The following is a 20254-nucleotide window of genomic DNA, read 5'->3' as shown; positions in this document are numbered from 1 at the left end:
TATATTTACAGCCTAAAGCTTAACCTTATAGGCCGTAATTATCCCATAGATAAGCTGTGGTCTCAGTCTCGGCATAACGAACCTCCCAGGGCCAAACAGCAAATTTTACCAGCACAGGTCTACCGGCGTTGACATCAGGGTGCGTCGAAACGCGAACTCCCTGTCTTAATCGCTGTTGATGAGATAAGTCGAGCTCGTTAAACCTCAGTGGATGCCAACAGTTCTGTACTCCGGGAAACTGTACGATCTCGGTCTTGACAAATGAAGGTTCCCCTAAGACGGGGTCTCGAGCGACGTAGCCGTTATTCCAGTCTCCAGGAGGAAATTGTGGGAAGAGATTCCCAAGGAGAATAGGCTCGAAAGCGCGGTCTTCTTGATCGCAGAGAAATGTGCCCGGCGCCGTTTCAACATATTTTGCGAGGGTTCCATCGACGAGAAAACGATAATCGCTCTCCATAATGTCGTCCCCATCGAGGAGACATGCAAGCAACCTCACATTGGAGTTTTTCTGTAAGTTCGTCATTTTTAAATCGGTTTTAAGGTTAGGGGTGAGGTAGTGAACGACGTTGAGCAGACGTCGGCTCCGAGCAACATTAAACATAGCATGGCGTACCACTTGGGCCAATCACTGGCGCGTCGATTGTTGTTGGTCTTTGCATGGTCAGGCCTAGCCCAAAGACAAAAACATTCATGTTTCACCAAGACTATTTTATCTCATAATCATAACTCATGATTGAGGATCACATGCTGGGAAGATGAGACGAAAAAAGTCTGGTGATGAGGGCCTCAAACAACGAATTTACAACTCATTTTCAAGTGCTGCAATGTGATATCACGCATCTGCATATCTCGTGTATTTCAAATAGTTGGAAACTGATAGGTAGCTCTAGGTAAGGTAGATAGGCTTGAGATATGATAGCTAGGCTAGGGATCGTTAGACTTTCGATAGTTCCCTTTATCTCGTGTCGAACTCTTGAAGCAAGTGAATTTATCTCTTTTGGCAGGTGTTTAAATCAAAGCCTCTCTCAGCTGACGACGATAGCATGCGGAGGCACGCACAGGCACGCAGCTCTAGCTGATCCAGGCATAGACTGGCCCAGACCCTCCCCCGTGGCTATGCCTGGCATTGCTCCGCTTAAGCCGAGATGACGGCCTGAATCTTGAGGCATCAACCCGTGAACCTCGATTCTTTGACATTCCCCAGCCTGGGCTTCGGAATTAACAAAAATCAACCAAACATCTTACAAACCAGGTGCCAGGATCCCAGGATCAACAAAATTATATCCATTTCTACCAACAACGAGACCCTACCCACGACGTGCCATTGTCTTTGTCTCACTCATCTATTTTTCTCGCTAATCGCCCCTTGTTTTGCTTCTGGTTACCTTAATAAGCAAACGAGGCAAGGCTACATTTTGAGGCCTCAATCTCTCTCATCTCACTTGCTTATCTTATCCGATGTCAACTTCGCCCCCCGACAACGACAGTATCTCATCAACCACTGTCCAAGTAGCCAAGAAAGCCTGTCACAGCTGTCGCCGTGCGAGACTTCGCTGCGATAGGTCTATCCCGCACTGCTCGAAATGCGCTTCCAGGGGGGTTGAATGCCTGGGCTACGGCCGCCTATTTCTATGGACTGGCTCAGTAGCCACGCGCGGTAAATTGGCCGGTCAGAGCTCTAGTGCCTCCGTGTGTCGGTTACCCAAACAAGGTGAATCGGACATGACTATTGATGTGCCATCCGATGTTCAATCTTCTGATATGCAAATGGGATCCTTCGATACTCAAGGCTTTGAGCCAGGTGCATGGGGTTTGGTGCCGCTTCAAGAAAATCAACTCTTTGTCCCGAACAAAACTAAGCCCTGGTCCCCTCCCTCGCCCCCTTCACCAACATCATCAAACTCTCCGTGGACATTGGTCGATCCATTATTTCAGGACATGACGCATTCCCAGAGATGGTACTTGAATTATTGTATGACCTTTCAAGACATTGGTCTTTCATGATGCTAACCCTCAACTCAGATTCAACTCGAGTTAGCCTGGATCTCGTTGGTGATGACCAAACCAACGGTAACAGAAATCCATATCTAAATCTTCTGCAACTCACAAATGAGCATTCATTTTTGCAACAAATTATCATCGCAGTATCTGCATCTCATATGTGCAATTTATCAAGATCATGGCTAGGCCCTAACTCATATGAAAGAGAAGAGGCACCAAAGAAATTGCTCATGGATGCTCTCGTTGCCAAACAGAAAGGACTGCAAATGATGCCCGATGCTTTACGGAATATTGACGCCATTGGAGCCGACGTGATTCTTGCTACTGTTTTGTTTCTCATCAACTCAGAGCTCATTGAGTCTGGCTGGCAAAGTTGGCGGCCTCATCTCGAGGGCGCGAAGAAGCTTTTGAATATGATAGAACCATATACTGGCTCCGACACAACTCTGAGAGACTATATTGTTGCGGACTGCTATGTGTAAGTGGAGATACTTTAATTCCCGACTGACTGACTGACTCGATGCTAACTGACTCACGTAGCTATTGCACATTGAGCTTGTCTTTCAACCCATCACAACCAGGCACCCAGGCAGCATCATTTGCACCAAATCAAGTCAAGGAAACATTATCGCGAACCAACAACTCTTTCTTCTGTTGCCCACCTGAAGTTCTCGACATCCTCCGTGAGACGGCACAACTCTTACATGCTGAAGCCCAAGGGAACGTCTCCAGCAATGAAGCGCTTATCGAATTCACCAATCTACTAGACCGCGTACAACGTCTCGATGTCCTCAAATGGGCAAAGGAAAGAATGCCAGATGCAAGCAAAGCTGCCCTATGGAGTAGTGCCCGAACTGGCTCCGCGCACAGATTGGCAACATGTCTCTACATCATCCAGGCAGCTCCCGCACTGCGAGCCAGGATGCCAGACCAAGTTCCCAAAACACTCATCCAGGATCTTTACGAGACGCTCCTACCACAGCCTGACGAAGACCCAAACTTCAAAGCCACGGGCTGGCCCACCTTTATTTATGGGACAACGGCAACGACTCCGGAGAGCCGGACGTGGGTTATGGATCGACTGAAGGCGGTAGCGCAAATCAACCCGTGGGGATTCCTATACTCTGCGATTGATACGTTGCAGATTTTGTGGAAGCATGAGAATGGCGAGGATGGATGTATGAACTGGTTGCAGAAGCTGAAGGATTTGAACGTGGACTTTTTGATGGTTTAGGTCTGGCGCTGAGATGGGATCATGGGAAAACAGGACATTTTTGATACCACAGCAATGATGTATAGCAAGTATCTTACTTATGAGAGCGACGTAGAATTGCTTGACACGACTTTTCCGCAACGCACTTTGTTTCATGAATGAAAATTTTGACAGAAACCTTGAATCCTGTTGCTGACTTGGTGAGCTGTTGGGCTCCAGTAATCCTTGCCCTTGACCTGACTTCTAGAAGGCATGGGCCATGCGGTTTTTTTCTTCATGGCCAAGAAAAGGGGAAGCATGTGGTCGCATCACGATCGCGGTACTGAATCGAGCTGGTGACCTTCGCAAGTCCAAGTCAAGGTTCAATGGAGTTGGCCTAATGGTAACTCTCATTTGGTTGTTCCCGTTGAGAGCTGTTCTCCGTAGTAGCTTCAGTCGGAAGTCGGCTGGTGACTAATCAGTCGGCCAAGCCTTTTTGTCACTGGCTCCTAGAGTGGACATTTTTCGCAAACAGACAGGTCCAACGACTTCAGCTTCGAATTGTCTGAAAGTGTTGTCGCGTGCGTCGCACGGCTTCAATTACTCAGACTACTACTCTTCAAACTGACAATGATCGCCGAACCTCGTCTCGTCGGGGAAGACCGTCGACCACAAAGATGGCAACTTACCCCAGGGATCATCCGTCCAATACAAGCGCAAAACACGCACGCGACCTTATCTCTCCATCACGGAAGTGGTGTGCCGTCTTCCACACCATGACATCAACAGCTTAAACCTTTCCAATTCAACCCAGCCAAACGTACCACAAATTGTCAGACGCACTGCCCTTTGTGGAATCGCTCCGGTCTCCCCATTGCGGCCCGACATGGGAATGAACCTTCTGGTGGGGGACTGCTCCGAAAGATATGGATCCTTGGGCATAATATAAAAAATTTCCTCCCTCCTCTTCTCTCTGCGATCGCTGCTCGGCTCTAACTTGCTAGGAAATCACTATCGCACACAGACAATGTCTTGCTGACTCTCGATCGATATCCTGCATACCCATACCTATCCTCCTTAACGCGTGTGAATGCGGCTCCGAGGAGCCGTTTGCCCCAAGACGACTTAACAAGACCCCACTACCAAGTACCACTGCAAATCAACGCGGATGGCCGTTCCGTCTGCTCGCGATCTCGATGAAGTCCTTCCGGGCACACGACGTCTCTTCGCCGACGAGCACGCCAGCGTTGCTTCAGGCGATGCCAGTATCGAAAAGCACGGCGATGTCATCCTCGTCCCCCCTCCGACGAAGTCTCCCAATGATCCATTGAACTGGAGTCTTGCGCGCAAGACCTGGCATTCGTTTCTCGTGTGTTACATTGTCGCATTGACCGCCGCCACATCCAATGTCGCTGGTGCTGCGAGCACAGGTGTCAATGAACAATACGGGATTAGTTACGATGTTTTCAATACTGGCGCTGGTGTACTCTTTGTCGCGATCGGATACTGGACGCTTCTCAGCTCCCCTGCGACGCATCTTTACGGACGACGAATTCTATACTTGGTAGGCACGGTATGGGGTCTTATTGGCAACATTTGGTTCGGCCGTTTGAAGACAACCGGCGACACGATTTGGTCCCAGCTTTTTGTCGGGGCTTCAGAGTCTGTCGCCGAGGCTGTTGTTCAATTGTCTCTGCTGGACATTTGGTTCGAGCACCAGAATGGTACTTCGCTGGGTATGTATACCCTTGCTACTACGGTCGGAACCTATGTTGGCCCTTTGATCGGAGGCCATTTGGCAGAGAATGTCGGGTGGCGCTGGATTGGCTACATGGGCGCAATTGCCTCTGGCTTCACTCTCGTCCTCTTTTATTTCGGTCTTGAGGAGACAGCTTTTGAGCGCAATCGCTACCTCAATCTCCACCAGACTGAGGAGCGCGACGCCAGCCGCGGCAATGTTGAGGGTATTCCCGCGGCTACTGGCGACCATGTCGTCACCAAGGATGCCGAGGAGAAGAACCTTTCGCCTCCAGTTGACGAAGAAGCTGCGATCTCTCAAACCGCATCTGCAGTGCGACGAGAGGAGGTCGAGCGCAATAGACTCGAGGCCTCGTTCGCGCGCAAGAAGTCTTACTGGCAGCGCATTGCTCTCATCACTCCAGCGTCTAACCTGCGCGGTTTGGGATTAACGCAGTATGTCCACCGCCTGTGGCACACGATGCGCATCTTTTCCTTTCCCGCAGTTTGGTTCGCTGGTCTTCAGTGGGGAATGCAGAACATTGCATTGTCCTTCTACCTCACCGTCGAGGAGGATTACTGGGTGAGCGAGCCGTACAACTATAGCGACTCTGCTGTCGCCAACATGAACATTCCTTGTCTGATTGGAAGTGTCATTGGCTGTTTCTACGGCGGGTACTGCAGCGACAAGTTTATCCTCTGGAAGGCTAAACGTAACAACGGCATCATGGAGGCCGAGTTCCGTCTCCACCTCATGGCCCTCTGCGTGATCATCTTCCCATTGGGTATGTGGCTATTCGGTATCGGCTCAGCGCATGGTTGGGACTGGCCTGTTCCCTACGTCGCGCTGGGCTTTATCGGCTTTGGCTACGGTTGTGCAGGTGATCTGAGCATCACGTACCTAGCTGACAGCTACCCCGACATGGTTCTTGAGGGCATGGTTGGTGTCGCCGTCATCAACAACACCCTCGCCACCCTCTTCACATTCGTGTGCAGCTACTGGATTGACACCGGTCTACAGAACACCTTCATCGAGCTTGGTATTCTTAGCTTCGTCATTATCATGTCGTCGCTGCCCATGGCCATTTGGGGCAAGGCGTCGCGTCGCTGGACTTTGGAGCGGTACGCCAACTTCTTGCGCATTCGCGATGGCATGGACGGTTGAAAGGAGGATAGGTATCGTTCCTTTTCCTTGGGCGGACCGAGTGGTCTAAACCGACAGATTGTATTTATGGTCAGAATCAAGTCTTGCTGATAGTTCAAGCTTACTCTGGCTGTAACAAATTTGAGTCTCGCATGCTTCGCTGAAGTGATGCATAATTATCTGTGTTCTCTAGATATTGTTTATGTATGCTTAAGAAGTATTTACTCCTGACTGGTTAATATTTTGGTCTATAATCGATGTCCTGTCGCACAACAACTCTGTGACGCCAGTCTGTCTGTTGGTTGCAGGCTCCATGCCACCTGTTACTTGCAAATCTCCGCCGTACAAGCAACATCTTATCAAGCATCCCTGACAATGACTCGACCCTATCCTATTGTGCCTAACCCCTGTGAAGCCTTACCCGTTCAGTGTATCAGCCTCTCTGACGAGACCCTTAATTCAGCTGAATTCCCAATCCGGAACTCGTGGACCAAGACTTTAAATAGTCCCCCCTTGCTTTCCACTTCTATTCCCGAAACTATCACGAGGCCCGACAAACATTGAGCAAAGCCGTTTGACCTTCCCTCTAATGGACCTCATTTTGTGGTTAGTGTGATCTAGATCGCCTCGTTATCAGCTCATGCCCCTTTGACGGTTGGTCCTGTGGCGTTTAGGATATCTGACTAGGAGCTGCCAACGGTGCGCTAGTTGTAAAAAACGTGGGAAATCGATAAATGATGGCGATAAACTCATGGTGCTAGGCGTTCTTTTTATTAAAACCGTTGGGACTTCTTATCGGTGTGAAAAGCGCTGTCAGGGGAAGGGTATGTTCGGCGTGGAGTCAGCATAGACCTGAGGTGAACAACTTGTATATATAAAGACCACACACGTATCCCATCTTCTCAGCAAGCTTAGTAAATTCTTCACTTAAATCTGCTACCAACCACTCAAACAAGCTTTTGAACTGTCTCATCACCTGCCAAAAACACCACAATACCCTCACCATGAAGTTCAGTCTCATCGCCGCTCTCATTGCCCCTGTCCTGGCCATCAACATTCCCAAGGAACTCCAGGAGCGCTCCGGCTGTGGCGATAACTGTGCCCGGGCCGTTGTCCCCGGCTTCCGTGGCCCTGCAGTCGTTGCTTCTTACAAGGCTGAGTGTGAAGCTTATCTCCAGATCACTACTACTCCTGATGCAAGGTAAGCCACCAGTACTCAATCCTCATTGGGGTCTTTGACTGATGATATCAAGCACTGTTTATGTTACCAAGTCTATTCCTACCTATGCTAGTGCTTGCTCTGGAGAGCCTCGCTACCTTACGGCTTGCTCGTGTGCCAGTGCCTCTGTTGTCACTGTTGCGGCGCCTACTCCCACCGTTACCAAGGTTGTCTATGTTTAAGCCTGTTGCCAGTATGCCGGGTTTCTTGGATCCCCAATACGGAATGCATTGCAGAGATAGGGTGCATTGGGTTTGACATGATTAGTGTAAGACTCTGTAACAAGACATCAGGTAGCTTAAAGATTGAAATTATTTAGACACGAGATAGTTTATCAAGTTCCTAAATACAAGGTTTTACAAATCGCTACTAGATACTGCAGCCTTATATCCGGGAGATGTATGTTCATAGCCGTAGTCAAGTCTCACCTCTCCTCAGGGTATAGGAAAACATCTATATTAAACTAATGTATTAAAAATACTTAGTCTTAGATCCTCTATATCTTTACTAAATTATACTAAATTACAGTAAGTTTACCTAAGTTTACCTAAGGCCTTTTATTACCTAGGATAGAGGTCCTAAGCTTTATTGCATCCCTTTGCCTCTGTAACCCCTGGAGCCCAAAATTTGGTGATCTAGCATTTATGAAGTTCCACATGGCCTGCCGCTATCCAAACTATCTGGGTACCTGACCATGTGGTCCGGAGGTCGCGGGCTTAGTCAGTGTAGCGGTCAACCTTATGCAAAAAGCTAACTTGACTAGTGAGGGGGTATAAATTTCGCGATGCACGAAAATGCTTCACGGCTCCTCCAGATTAAAACAACAGCAAACACAAGTAGATGTGAAGACAAATAAATTTGAATTTCAAATGGCGTCAGATTTACAGCTTTCAAAAGAAGAGGCCGTGGCTTGGCTCGTTGAAGTAAGTCTATCCTTTGCACCAGGTTCTATCTGTCATCTTCTACAAACTGAACTCTATTGATTTTGACACATTTCTCTTCGCAGAACAATATCTATAGTGCAGAATGGATGTGGACGCATGGCTGGACAGGTTCTATACAGTAGACGCCACAATACAATACGCGAATAGCCCGGTGCGCTCCGTCATGGATGCTAGAGAAGTAGATTACACGAACCAGAACCAGACCCCTTTCACATACTGATTTTATATCCAGATGTTCAAATGTATATGGGCCAAATTCGATGCATTAGAACATGATATTATCCATGCGGGTAAGATATTATACAACACTAGTTCTCTTACAACTTTCTCACAAGCCTAGATTATGTGAGCCCCTGCATCTATCATCGTTGTGATGTTCGGTATCTTGTCAAGGGAGACGATCCCAAAACGCAAGAAATCAAAGTTCCAGCACTCGCTACGATGTTGATGAAGAGGGATGAGGATGGCAACTTAAAGTCGTATAAGATGGAGGTTTTCATGGATCCCTCGCCTGTGTTTGCACGGATTTCTGAGAAAGGTCTTTGATGTTTGAGGGTTTTCGTATTCCTAGACATTAATTGAAGACTATCCACAGGTAATTCTGCTCTTTGTGACTGTTGTCCAAGTTCCATCAACACCCAAGCGCTGGTAAGCCAACTCGTTCACAATCTTGCTATCAAAAGACAGGAAAAACGAGCCGTCATGCCGGTCTGATCTCACAGACGTTGGAGCTTTATTTTCAGGCAGTGCAACGACCCTATTCGTTGGTTCACGAATATCAAAAGGGGCTCTTAGCTTGGACTCAACACGAACGTGATATTCATGTCCTCTCTTATTGTACAAATGATGTAAGATAGAGCACTTTGCAACCATGTTGATGGGATACGTGTTCTTCGGTAAAGGCTGATCAAGCGGTGTAAGCTTCATGCGGACATCATATTCACACCCGAAGTCAACATCATCTTGATTGAAACGCAATCGAGTTGTGTAAAGGGAACGATCCCGATCCGTGCTGTTGCGGCCATGATGCACATAAAACAGCTCAGAACCGAAAGGTGTTCGATGCGTAACCTCTTGAGCGCCGATTATCTTGCTATTCTTACCAGGTGAAGCAACAATGCTACCATGACCAGTTGAATAGATTGGAATCTTGTTATCAGAATCTTGCGAAAGAATGGGGTTGTTTGAAGATTTTCGGAATGGGCCAAATGGAGACTTTGCCGTTGCGAAGCCAACGCCATAGTTGGATGCCTCGTAGTTATTGGCGCTGTAGAATAGAAGATAAACAGGTTTTCCATCAGATTTGCTAGGCCTCGTGATGATAGTGCTTCCTTCTGCCCAACGACGATCTTTCTTCGTGCCGTTGAACCGTCGATAGTCGTCAACATGAAAGTTTTCCCAATCTTGTGGATCAGCGCCGTAGGAGATAACAGTCTTCCAGCCGTCTTTGCGAGGTGGTGACCCAATCTCACCGGTGCCGTTGTAAGAGGTGATGTTCGAGGGAAGCTTTGGAGCATTCGGGGCATGTAAATTTCTTTGCGTGGCGATGATTTGTGGCATGGTTAATGCATTTCCATCGTCCCACCAAGCGCGTTCCATCTCTACCACGATGATGTTGGACTCCTCGATGTACTTGCCCAGCTTGCTATCCCAGTTCCAGTTTCTGTATGCATTTCGTGAGAGATAGAGATAAATGCGCTTGTCCGTGTCAAAGAAGATGTTGACATCAATGGTGGGGATATATGTTCCCTTCGGCGCTGTCTGACCCTCTGCAAGACTCTGCGGTGGCAGCATCTGCTTCTCGTCCATGATGAGGTTGACATCGTGATAGTCGGGATCGAATGGATAGTAGTCAATCGGCTTAGACTCAATTTCCCGAAATGGTCCTGTCGGATAACGAGAAACAGCCACGCCAATTTTAGACGGCTCTTCAAAGTCCGAGTATCGGAAGTAATCTTTTGTCAAGTCTTCCCGCAAACGGCCAGCATAGAAGAAAAAGTACCACCCAGTCTCCTCATTATAGTATATCTCGGGAGCCCAGTACCAGTCGCGCGCCCAACAGGCCTGACCACCTTCCATGGGGTTCATGTCATCATCGTAGCACGCTTTCAGAACGCCACCGGGATATTTGTGCCAAGTCGACAGATCAGGACTACTATAAATCGCGAAGAGACTTCCTGGGTCTGCTCCCTCGGTAGAATAGGCGTAATATTGGTTTGTTTTGGAATCCCACATCACATAAGGATCGGCGCCGGGGTGATTTGCTGCATTGTGAAACTGTGGCGGTTTTGAAGCCAGTGAGGATGCGCAAAGGCACGCGATGATACTGAAGACCTTCATTTTTCCAGGCGCTTCATGACAAGATTATGCGGAAAGGAAGCGGAGATTGTAACTTATGACGGTGTATAAACTGTTATCTTATTTCTTGATGACATCGTCTTTCCCCTCTTTACCATGTAACCTAAACCTGCATCGGTCCGAGCAGGAGTGTCATCCTTGATCGCCCTCGGTGTAATACAAGGCGAGTCTTTATAACTATCTTTTGAAGCCATCATCAGCCAGAAAACAACGGGCGTCTTGTGATCCTGAACCGTTGAGAAGTCCCAACGATTGAATTGAATTCAACGGCATGTCAATCGAGGAGCGTAACTCTCATGCAACCCCGAAGACCAGGTTGATCGAGTGACGGATCGACATTCCAGCATCAGCATCATGACGTTTCATTCTCCACCAAGCTCAAATAGCCTAAATTCTGGGGCCGTGCCTAGTCCGCGCAGCCGAGTTACATTTCTCGTACGAGTCAAGTTGAATGGCATTCATCGTTGAAGGCTTGCGTATGTTCCGTGGTGTTCTCGCCGTTGTCCTCGTGTTTGTGGCGGTGGCCCAGTCTTCGACAGGTAGAACTTTAACTGTCACATTCCGACAATCAGGTTTCTATGATGGTGACAGTTCATGGTCCTTTTGTTGGGCTGGCCGGGAAACGAATTAGGTTCGGCCAAGACTAGGTTGCGAGATTTTGAAAAGGTGGAATAGATTGGTGATGGTGCTGAGTGGTTCGGAAGAAGTGATTGTATGCTAAGATCCCAGTTCCGATCTTACGGGTCTACTAAACCCGGGTAGATGTCCCGTCCGCTGAGCGCATCTGAGACATCCCGTCCGATCGCAGACTACCATCTGAGGATCGATATCTGTATCAGCTGTGAAGCTCAGTCAGCCATGAGTCTGACAACAATGATCCAGAATGTCTTGGACCTTGGCAGTCATGCAAACCCAATACTATTCTTAGCACCGCAGCATGGCAATCCTTAATCTTCCGATAATAACTTTTCCCTCACAATGTCTGGAATGGCAGTTCAAATAGTTCCAACTCCTTCTAACGTAAGCCCATGGCTGAGGAGCTTGGGCCAGAGACATACATCATCACCCGTCCAACCACTGCAGCTGCAGTTATACGGACCGGTCCGCATTCCAGGCTTTGTGATATCATCATAAGGAGAAATTGTGATCATCGTGGCTTCAACTGAAATCAAACGGGCCTGCAGGTCCGAGAAAACCAGGATCTGAATGAAAACAAATAACGATATCAGTACCTTGCATGAACGAAAAACCAAGAAATTCAAAAGTGAATTGGTGAATTGGTATGGATCTGCATGACCATCACTCGGTGTTTGTCCCGTAGAGTCCGCATTTGGTATCGTGTCAGTCGACTTCCACAAACTCTACATAGCCCCAAGACGAGGCTGAACGCTTTCGGACTGTAGCTGACGCGGTGCAGTTTGTGATTGGTGATTAGGGTATAAACTTTGCCAAGTGAGGACTTGTATCAGCCCCCGTACCAACAGTTCTATGATGCTCAGTTACGGGTTTCGAGCGGTTGATCGTCCAAGCTGGAGTGCATAGAATTCGCTCATGAAGTGGTCAGAAGGGGTGCTGGTGAGGATTATAAAGTCAGGGGCCATACCGTTGCAAACTCAACTGTTGTCAAGCAACTCAAGTGAAGACTGCAGTACCTTGAGATAGCATCAACATGTCTTCATTTCAGATTTTATCTCTTATCACAGCGGCTACTTCTGTTGTAGCGCTTGCTGGGACACCAAATGTCTACGCAGGTGGTCGCCGAGGCTCATGCCATGATGATGCTGCAGTTGAGGACACCTGCTGCTATTCATCACCTGCAAGGGTGGTTCAGACTCAAGTCTGGGATACACGTCCAGTCACTGGGCCTTTAGGTGAGTGTCGACCTCCGTATAAACAAGTCAACTGTATCTAACCTCTTCACCAGACTCCTGGACTGTTGGTGGACTGTGGCCAATCCACAGCGACGGCTCCCTCCCTACCCACTGCGACACCAACCGCACATACACAAATATCACACAAATCCTCTACCATGACGGCGCCGAAGATACCATTGACGATATGAACCATCTCTGGGAGTCACCTGATGGCGATAATGACGAGCTCTGGCAAGATCAATGGGCTAAGCATGGCACATGCTTCAGCACCTTGAGCCCGGAGTGCTTCAGCCACTATGAAGTTTCAGAAGAAGCAGCCCCGTACTTCCAAAGAGTCATGTCTCTCCACAAGAGGCTGCCAACTTATGAGTGGCTCCGTGACGACGGTATTATTCCTTCATATTCGATGTTTTATCGACTCTCTGATATCCAAGATACACTTGAGGATCATCATGGCTCCCGCGTGTCACTTCGCTGTGCCGGACAAAGGATACGAGAGATTGGGTATCACTTCAATGTTACAGGCACTCTACAAGATGGCGTCTTCACTGACTCTGGTGCATTCGGCGATTTAGGCGATTGTCCAGAGCTGGTGTTGTATGAACCCAAGGGCGAAACCAAGAAGGCAATCTTTAGCTTTGAGACGTTTCATCCGCATACTGCTGCGGATGTGGAGGACCTTTAGCCTAGTTCATCAGTATACTTCACCTTAGCTTAGATAACATTTTAATAAATTCCGTAAGTAATCGCATACTTTACTTGAAACTAGCAGCTAGTCAAATGCCATCTCCCAGTTCTCGATTGTTCTTTTCCACGTTATCCGCCTAGGGAGGAGTCCAATATAATAGGCAACTTCTTGTCTTTGTCGAGGCTCGTTCTGACCAAAGGTCAGGCTTAGAGGTTGATTCAGTATAGATATAAGCCAAATACGGGGCATTTCATATCAGAAGACGGAATGTGGGCAATGGAGGCCAACTCAGCTACTCAATCCACAGGAAACATACCCCAGTTTACAATATCTCCGAAACATTGCCATCGGATTATCGGCTTATCCAGCCAAATATCTCCACCAGTCACAACCTCAACACCTGCTGTTTCACCCAAACAACGCTGACAGACCCAGATAATATCCATGCGTGTTTTAAGCCGCGTATAAGTACGACAGGTGTCGTTGAGCATGAGCCACTTTATCCTTGCTAGAATTGGTCAAGGGGCGAGCGCTCCACCGAGAGAATCATGGATATCTCCACTATGGCATGTTTCGAAAACACGTCTTCAATTTCTTTGAAACAAAGGAGAGAAATTGTCGTATATAAGGTCTCCGAATATCTTGGAGCTACAATCTTATCTCAACACAGCCAGACTATTAATTTCCCGTAGCCGGCTCAAAACCTCATATCATTCATCATGTATCCTCTCACTACACTAGCTTCAGTCCTTGCCATCGCAGGCGCCGTTACTGCTACTCTTGAGCCTGCTCAGAGCAACACCAAGGGAAAATACCCCAAGAGCCCATCATGCTCTCGTGCGTCAACCTATTGTCCATCCATATCCTACACTAACGCTGCAACCAGCATCCAAGACCTCCAACGCCATCCAGGCTGCTGAGTGCGCCTACAACACCCGTGTCTCTGGCCAGCAGACCTTTGCCATCTTCAAGGTCGATCACCAATATGATGCCAACAACGGTGCTCCCTACGGCACCTGTGAAGCGTACGAATGTGATGCTCCTACTTCCGACGAGCTCACTGCTGATGCAGATTACTGGACCTTTTTCTGGAAGTGAGTGTTCTATAACGATGTTCATGATATAGATCTGACTATTAGTAGCGACAATGGAGAGTCTTCTGGGGTTGGAACAACCTGTATCAAGGATCCTAACGATGGAACATGTGGCTGTGAGAACTCTGACGGTACTTTTGTTCATGGAGGAACGAACTGCACATAGACTGTTGATACCGAAGCGAGACTCATGTCGCTAGGATGGTTGAAAAATGGTCTTATATCGATAAAAAGAGAAGGAACTTCTCAGTACATACGCTTCCGGATAAATAAATGATATATAACGTTTGTTTCATGATCTTTTACGAATGTGAGACCCAAGTGTGCGCTGGCGTAGCCGATGGCCAATGTACAAGAATGTGGACGCCAATGGCTCAACACAGTTCCCCTAATCGGACGATTTCGGTGGGAGGAGAAGAGCTTGCAAACCTCCGTGTATCATTCTGGGACGTCACAGGCCCTAGTGCTTCACAGCATTGTCTATGGCCTATCAATGTTGACAGTTTCAGCATTTGCACTAGCTGTAGGGTAGTTGAGTCAGACTGGGCACCATCGGCGAACAGCTACCTCGACATGGCATTCTTCTCGTCGACATCAGCCTCATTGAAGCCTGATCGTCTCAACGGTTCTAAAACCGGGACCGAAATGATTGATCTTTGCACAGACCCTTTCTCAAGCCTCCTGAACTCGTTAGTGTCATGAGTGCCGTTTCGTCTGCACCGGCTTCAATTAGAGGGCGATCACCTAGCTCGAATTTGCGGGGAAGCAAACGATGGAACTAAATGAACACACAGTCGGCCAAGCTGGATTGGGCTTATGCGAAATAGCACGACTTGTTAGAATTGCAGGAATTGTTAGGAACTTTTTATTATCTCCTTGAGATCGTCTCGCAATGTGTCACGCCGGAAATGCTCTTTGCCAAACCCAAGCCAGATTAAGCGGTGTCAAGCTATGAGAGGCGCTCCAGCATTCAACCTTAGCTCAGCCATCAGCCGCCAAAAGCTGCATGTATGTACAGACAGTCCAGCTGACATTTCAACACTGGCCCTCAAATACTCGAGCCCATTAGTGTAAATTCAGTACCAGCATAAGCGACAATTCGATTGATCGCCTCAGGGGATAAAGCCGACTCCTCAGTTTGCTCAGTGTGGAGTCATGGGCCTCGGCACGAGCCGCATCCGATTCGTCTCCATCCTGACTCAGCTACTGTGCACACAGCGCGGCAAAGCTGAAAGCAGTATCCTCATCGCAGTGGAAGATCCCAATCTTTTGGTTGTGCTAACGGCAGCTGTGGCTTGACGATCCGGTTGCTAGCGGGGAGGGATTATCCTTAGGAAAGCGGGTGACGAACCGAGTCGTTGGGAAGACAGATGGCCTGCGCCATATCTAGCCCTAATTACACACGTTTTTTTTTTTGCTTTTCTTTTTTATGTGAATGTTGATAGGTAATATGCTAAAGGCGGTGAGGAGAGTGATTTCGTAGGCGAAATGAAGATGCCACGACACGAGTGGTGTCCTCGAAAGACGATGGATAGAGTTTGAGTGATGTCGACCGCTGGAACATGAGGGGTCAAAGAGACTGGATTGCCACGAAATGAATCAATTCACCACAATGCAATTGGACACGGTCTAGACGCTGCTCCCTCAAACTCTCCCTGCTTGACTCGTTCAAAAGTCTCAGCCTCAACACATCACCGCCGATCTGCAGCCACTCGCGACCACCAATTGGTTGATGCGCAGCGCTTTAATCGATAGGTCACTTATCAGTAACACAGAACGTCACTTGGCACGCAGATCTTGTTACCCAATACTCCAAGAAAAGCAGCACATAGCAAAACAAAACCACGAGCACGACTCGGATACCAAGTATGTACAGCACACAAGAGCACGGCTCTTAACGGGCTGTCGGTAGTGACGGCGCCTCTTTCGGTCTGGAATCTGCCGACGCGGGGAAAGGCTTGAACTGCTTTGGAGATTAGGGGCAAAAAGAGGCACTCTTAAGGTTCTCCCCTTTGGTTGATGCTACAGTAGACGGTACTTATTCGCACTCAGACATTGCTAATCGAGTTACGTCAATGATACATTATGAACCGACGTGCATGAAGGGGCTTCAGCTAGCATCTCAACAACTCCCAATCATTAGCCTGCCGCTACATATCACCCTGCATGTGCCCTCGGCCAAGTATTTGCTTTTCTCACCTCTAGTCTATGATGTCCTTCTCTTAATTCTCTTTCCCTCTTATGCATCTCTAATTCCTCAACCATGGAAAACTTCACCCGAGATACCACGCCCAAATGATTTCCCATCTAACATGCCATGTTAACACTCCTCTCTCCCCACTACAAAGCCCAGGAAGTTACAAGAGGTGACCTTGTCATCGCCTCGACGGCGTTCGGCTTCACGCTTGGTTTTGGATGGTTGACTGTCTTCAAGGCCATTAGGCAGACCTGGCAGGTGTATCAGCGCCATGGCCTACGGGTGTTTCGAAATGCTTATATTATAATGGTCTGGGGGGAGTTGACGGTCTGTACGATTTTTATGATTCTTTGTATCTTGCATTTACTGGACGTTATACCCCCGAGGTTAGTTGTCCCGGTATCGGCGATGAGAATTTTGACTGACAGCAGCAATCACAGCTTTGCATTTTATTTTACAATTCGTAAGTTTCCAGTCGCTTCGATATGAATTTGACTGACCGCTTCTTAGTCACGTCATGGGCTCTTCAGGTACGAATTTCAAAGTCATCCGCTCGAACCGCCAAAATTAACCCTCGCCCGATAGGTCCAATTCCTCCTCCAAATCATCGTCAACCGCTGCGGTATCCTCCTCACCAACAAAAAGAAAGCATACCGCCTCAAAGTCCTCATCGGCACACTTATAACGGCCGTTAATATTTCCGTCTACTGCATATGGATTCCAGCGCGATTGCAAGTATCTGAGCGATATATCCACATCAATGAGTGGTGGGACCGATGCGAAAAAGTCATCTATCTTATTGTCGACGGCTGTTTGAATTTCTACTTCATCCACATCGTTCGAAAAAATCTTATTATTCACGGCCTTACCAAGTACAAGAGGTTGACGCATTTTAATATGATTATCATTGGGTTTTCCTTGAGCATGGATGTTCTTATCATTGCCATGATGAGTTTACGAAATACCTTTGTGTATGCCTTTGTCCCCAAGTCCCCGACCTACTTTGAACATGCTAACTGTTGACAGATACATGCAGTTTCATCCACTAGCATATACTGTAAAATTACACATTGAGATGTCAATGGCGGATCTTATAGGCAAGATCGCTCGTGACAAGCATTGCGGCATCATAGCCGACGGAACGTTCTCAAGTAGGCTTAGCAATGGGACATATCATCTAGAAGATTTCCAAGGGCTAGATAGTGAAACGAGGCTGGCAGAACGAGGGGACAGAGGAAGTGTTTCGAAACCCAGACGCATGTTTCGTTCTTATTCTCGGCGGACTGGAGAGTATGACAGAGATGACTATCCAGAACCGTGTTGATGATATACGATCAACTAAAATATAACGACACGTTAAGCAGAAACTGTACAGAACACTCCTGTCCCTGTAAAGAATGTTCGTTGAGAATGAAGTCGATCTTTTGCCTTTCTCCTCAGCTGATTGACCTAATGACTAGCAGCCTTGAGATCACAAGATTCACAACCCTCTGTCTTAAGTCTCGATAGAGTCAATATCCAATTCCTCTTTCCTTCGCCTGATAAGCAGCTTAGCCTGGAGATCAGGCAAATAAGCCATCCCAAAACCTGACGGCTTAGGAACTACACCATCCGCCAGCTTCCAATCATACTTCAAGAGCATATGACACAACGCGATCTTGATCTCATTCGCCGCAAAGAAGCGCCCAGGGCACGCATGATTGCCATGACCAAAGCCCAGGTGATCAAAGCTAGTGCTGACAAGATGAGGATGCTTGTCTTGCTCAGATGCCTCCCGCATTCGCAAGAAACGATAGCCGTCAAATTTTGCAGCTTCTTCATAGTAATCGCCGTTCCACATGTGAGTTGTATCGCAGACAATCTTTTCTCCTTTCTTGATCACATCGCCATTTGGAAGAGTGATGTCTGCCATAGCCTGCCTTCGAAAGGAGCCTGGAAAAGTGGTTAGACGCAAGGTATAAATTGTGGGATACTTGCTGAGCCACTTACCGAGTAAAACTGGCCGCAATCTCTGAGACTCTTTGATGACACTGTCCATGAGCTTCAGATTATATAGGGCTGTCTTCTTGAGTCCCTCTGTACTCAAAACATTCGTGATCTCTTCGCGAAGAGGCTGGAATAAATCAGGATGCTGAGCAACATTGAACAGCGTTTCCATGAGCAAATCGGACGTTGTGTGGATAGCCACGAGCGACAATGAGATTTGTAGGAGTGCTGGGTTACGTGTAGAGCCTTCTTTCTTGTACCATTCGATCGAATCGTCGAAAGGCGATGGCTTTCCCAGTGATTCAGCCTCTGCTGAGATAACACTGCGACGTTCAAGATGAGGCTTAAGACATCTGATTGCTTTATCCAATTTCTTACGCAGCGTCCAGCATGATGGAAGAAACCAATGCACAAAGGGTCGAGACCATCGAGGATACGTCCGTAGAATGTCGCCCGTCTTGAAGGACTGAACGGTATAATCACCGCTGGATCTGACCCATTCGTCGTCGCGGCAGAGGGCTTCACCCATGAATACTCGTGATGACATACGCGATACGATACGCACTATGTCATGCTGAGGGTGCATTTCATGCCATTCTACAACGTGCGGCAAGATTAGTCTCTATTCGACCCCAGAGGTATCTATGGAAGATACTTACCAGTGGAGTCAGTAAGAACTTGACGAAACGCCAGAGATGCCTCATCAGAGAGTGGTGCCGTGAGCTTAGCTGAGCCAAAAGAGTTAGTATGTCTTCGGTCATGAACAAACAGGAAACCAACTCAAAGATTTGGTCAAGTACTTGGTCACAACTTTAGATATGTTGGGCTCAGAAACAAAGGGATCAAATCCGGGAACATATGCATGAGAGTCCTGCTGAAAATCAGTCCCTACGATCAGGGAGCCACTATGAGAAGTAAATCGTACATCTTCAGCAGGAATCGTAAAGTCCAACTGCTTGTGGCTCTTCAGGGCATCGAGAAACTTGGGTGGAATCACGATTACTTTTCCCCAGTCTGTGTACGCTCTGTAAGGCTGGTCCTTATACAAAGCTCTGCCAGTTGTGAGAATATTCTTGCTGTCGACAATGAAGTCCTGAGTTGCACGGTTGCTGGTAAGCTCGAGTGACTTTTTCGGATTCAAGACCGGGAACTTTGTAACATGGCCGAGTAAAGAGTATCGTATGACGAATAGAGTGAATAAAGTGACGCCACAAAAGATGGCATACTGGGAGTTGCCCAGAAGGAGATCTAGATAAGACGACATGAGAGATAATTGCTGAACTCTGGGACTGTCCTGTCCTGAGCTTGATGAATAGATATTCTTCTCATGATGTATAGATTATATACTTTGAGATCCGATATACGATCGACAGAACTGGATCTGTAGTGGCGTAGATGATCTGCAGTTAGTGCCGCCCGAAGACCCGAAGCTCATATGACGGGGACCTTCATGGGCCCGACCCCGAGCATGTTCTCAACTACCGAGGCATCTGAAGTGGATATTTCGTAAAAACTTGGCGAAATTACTCTTTGAAACAGAACTTCCCCCCGTTGAATGACTCGCTTCAGTGGGTGATGTAACGGTATCGACGCCCATGCATGCAATGCGGTGGAGAGGAGAGTATCTGGACCAGGACAGGTTGTGTGCACGGGCATGACCGCTGTGGACCCGTCGTATTCGTTTGGCGACGATCGACCAGTCTGGAGCCGTTTACGAATACTCACTATCGAGATACGATGATTCATGATGCATTTCTTTGCAAACAGTCCGCTCTTGGTTGGCTGCATAAGAGTGGTCTCAAGTTGGGTTACAACCTGCA

The 20254-nt window shown here is 47.8% G+C and overlaps 9 protein-coding genes across 9 annotated transcripts; 6 read left to right on the top strand and 3 right to left on the bottom strand.

Moving 5' to 3' along the window:
- Positions 1-25: 25 nt before the first annotated feature.
- FSUBG_325 (kinase-like domain protein) lies at positions 26-457 on the bottom strand (the record flags this gene model as incomplete). The annotated part of the gene is made up of 1 exon (XM_036681110.1): positions 26-457. The coding sequence occupies one exon, from the start codon at positions 455-457 to the stop codon at positions 26-28; it is 432 nt and encodes a 143-aa protein (XP_036544463.1).
- A 1774-nt stretch (positions 458-2231) lies between these two features.
- FSUBG_324 (acriflavine sensitivity control ACR-2) lies at positions 2232-3235 on the top strand (the record flags this gene model as incomplete). The annotated part of the gene is made up of 2 exons (XM_036681099.1): positions 2232-2479; positions 2542-3235. 2 exons carry the CDS (start codon positions 2232-2234, stop codon positions 3233-3235), a joined length of 942 nt encoding a protein of 313 aa, XP_036544462.1.
- Positions 3236-4361: 1126 nt separating this feature from the next.
- On the top strand, positions 4362-6095 carry FSUBG_323 (uncharacterized protein; the record flags this gene model as incomplete). The annotated part of the gene is made up of 1 exon (XM_036681088.1): positions 4362-6095. The coding sequence occupies one exon, from the start codon at positions 4362-4364 to the stop codon at positions 6093-6095; it is 1734 nt and encodes a 577-aa protein (XP_036544461.1).
- Positions 6096-7078: 983 nt separating this feature from the next.
- Positions 7079-7475, top strand: FSUBG_322 (small secreted protein; the record flags this gene model as incomplete). Its single annotated transcript, XM_036681077.1, has 2 exons — positions 7079-7275; positions 7328-7475. The coding sequence occupies 2 exons, from the start codon at positions 7079-7081 to the stop codon at positions 7473-7475; spliced, it is 345 nt and encodes a 114-aa protein (XP_036544460.1).
- Positions 7476-8822: 1347 nt separating this feature from the next.
- FSUBG_321 (glycoside hydrolase family 43) lies at positions 8823-10577 on the bottom strand (the record flags this gene model as incomplete). Its single annotated transcript, XM_036681066.1, has 1 exon — positions 8823-10577. One exon carries the CDS (start codon positions 10575-10577, stop codon positions 8823-8825), a length of 1755 nt encoding a protein of 584 aa, XP_036544459.1.
- A 1687-nt stretch (positions 10578-12264) lies between these two features.
- FSUBG_320 (ribonuclease) lies at positions 12265-13154 on the top strand (the record flags this gene model as incomplete). The annotated part of the gene is made up of 2 exons (XM_036681055.1): positions 12265-12466; positions 12520-13154. The coding sequence occupies 2 exons, from the start codon at positions 12265-12267 to the stop codon at positions 13152-13154; spliced, it is 837 nt and encodes a 278-aa protein (XP_036544458.1).
- A 722-nt stretch (positions 13155-13876) lies between these two features.
- FSUBG_319 (small secreted protein) lies at positions 13877-14417 on the top strand (the record flags this gene model as incomplete). The annotated part of the gene is made up of 3 exons (XM_036681044.1): positions 13877-13994; positions 14044-14251; positions 14300-14417. 3 exons carry the CDS (start codon positions 13877-13879, stop codon positions 14415-14417), a joined length of 444 nt encoding a protein of 147 aa, XP_036544457.1.
- Positions 14418-16568: 2151 nt separating this feature from the next.
- Positions 16569-17471, top strand: FSUBG_318 (uncharacterized protein; the record flags this gene model as incomplete). The annotated part of the gene is made up of 3 exons (XM_036681033.1): positions 16569-16779; positions 16959-16978; positions 17034-17471. 3 exons carry the CDS (start codon positions 16569-16571, stop codon positions 17469-17471), a joined length of 669 nt encoding a protein of 222 aa, XP_036544456.1.
- A 472-nt stretch (positions 17472-17943) lies between these two features.
- Positions 17944-19698, bottom strand: FSUBG_317 (ent-kaurene oxidase; the record flags this gene model as incomplete). The annotated part of the gene is made up of 5 exons (XM_036681022.1): positions 17944-18380; positions 18438-19031; positions 19094-19162; positions 19215-19305; positions 19360-19698. 5 exons carry the CDS (start codon positions 19696-19698, stop codon positions 17944-17946), a joined length of 1530 nt encoding a protein of 509 aa, XP_036544455.1.
- Positions 19699-20254: the final 556 nt, after the last annotated feature.

This window comes from Fusarium subglutinans (genome assembly GCF_013396075.1).
Source record: "Fusarium subglutinans strain NRRL 66333 chromosome Unknown NRRL66333_c0000001, whole genome shotgun sequence".
Taxonomy (NCBI): domain Eukaryota; kingdom Fungi; phylum Ascomycota; class Sordariomycetes; order Hypocreales; family Nectriaceae; genus Fusarium; species Fusarium subglutinans.
Note: the sequence above shows the minus strand (reverse complement) of the source record. Positions and strands in the feature narration are given on the sequence as shown.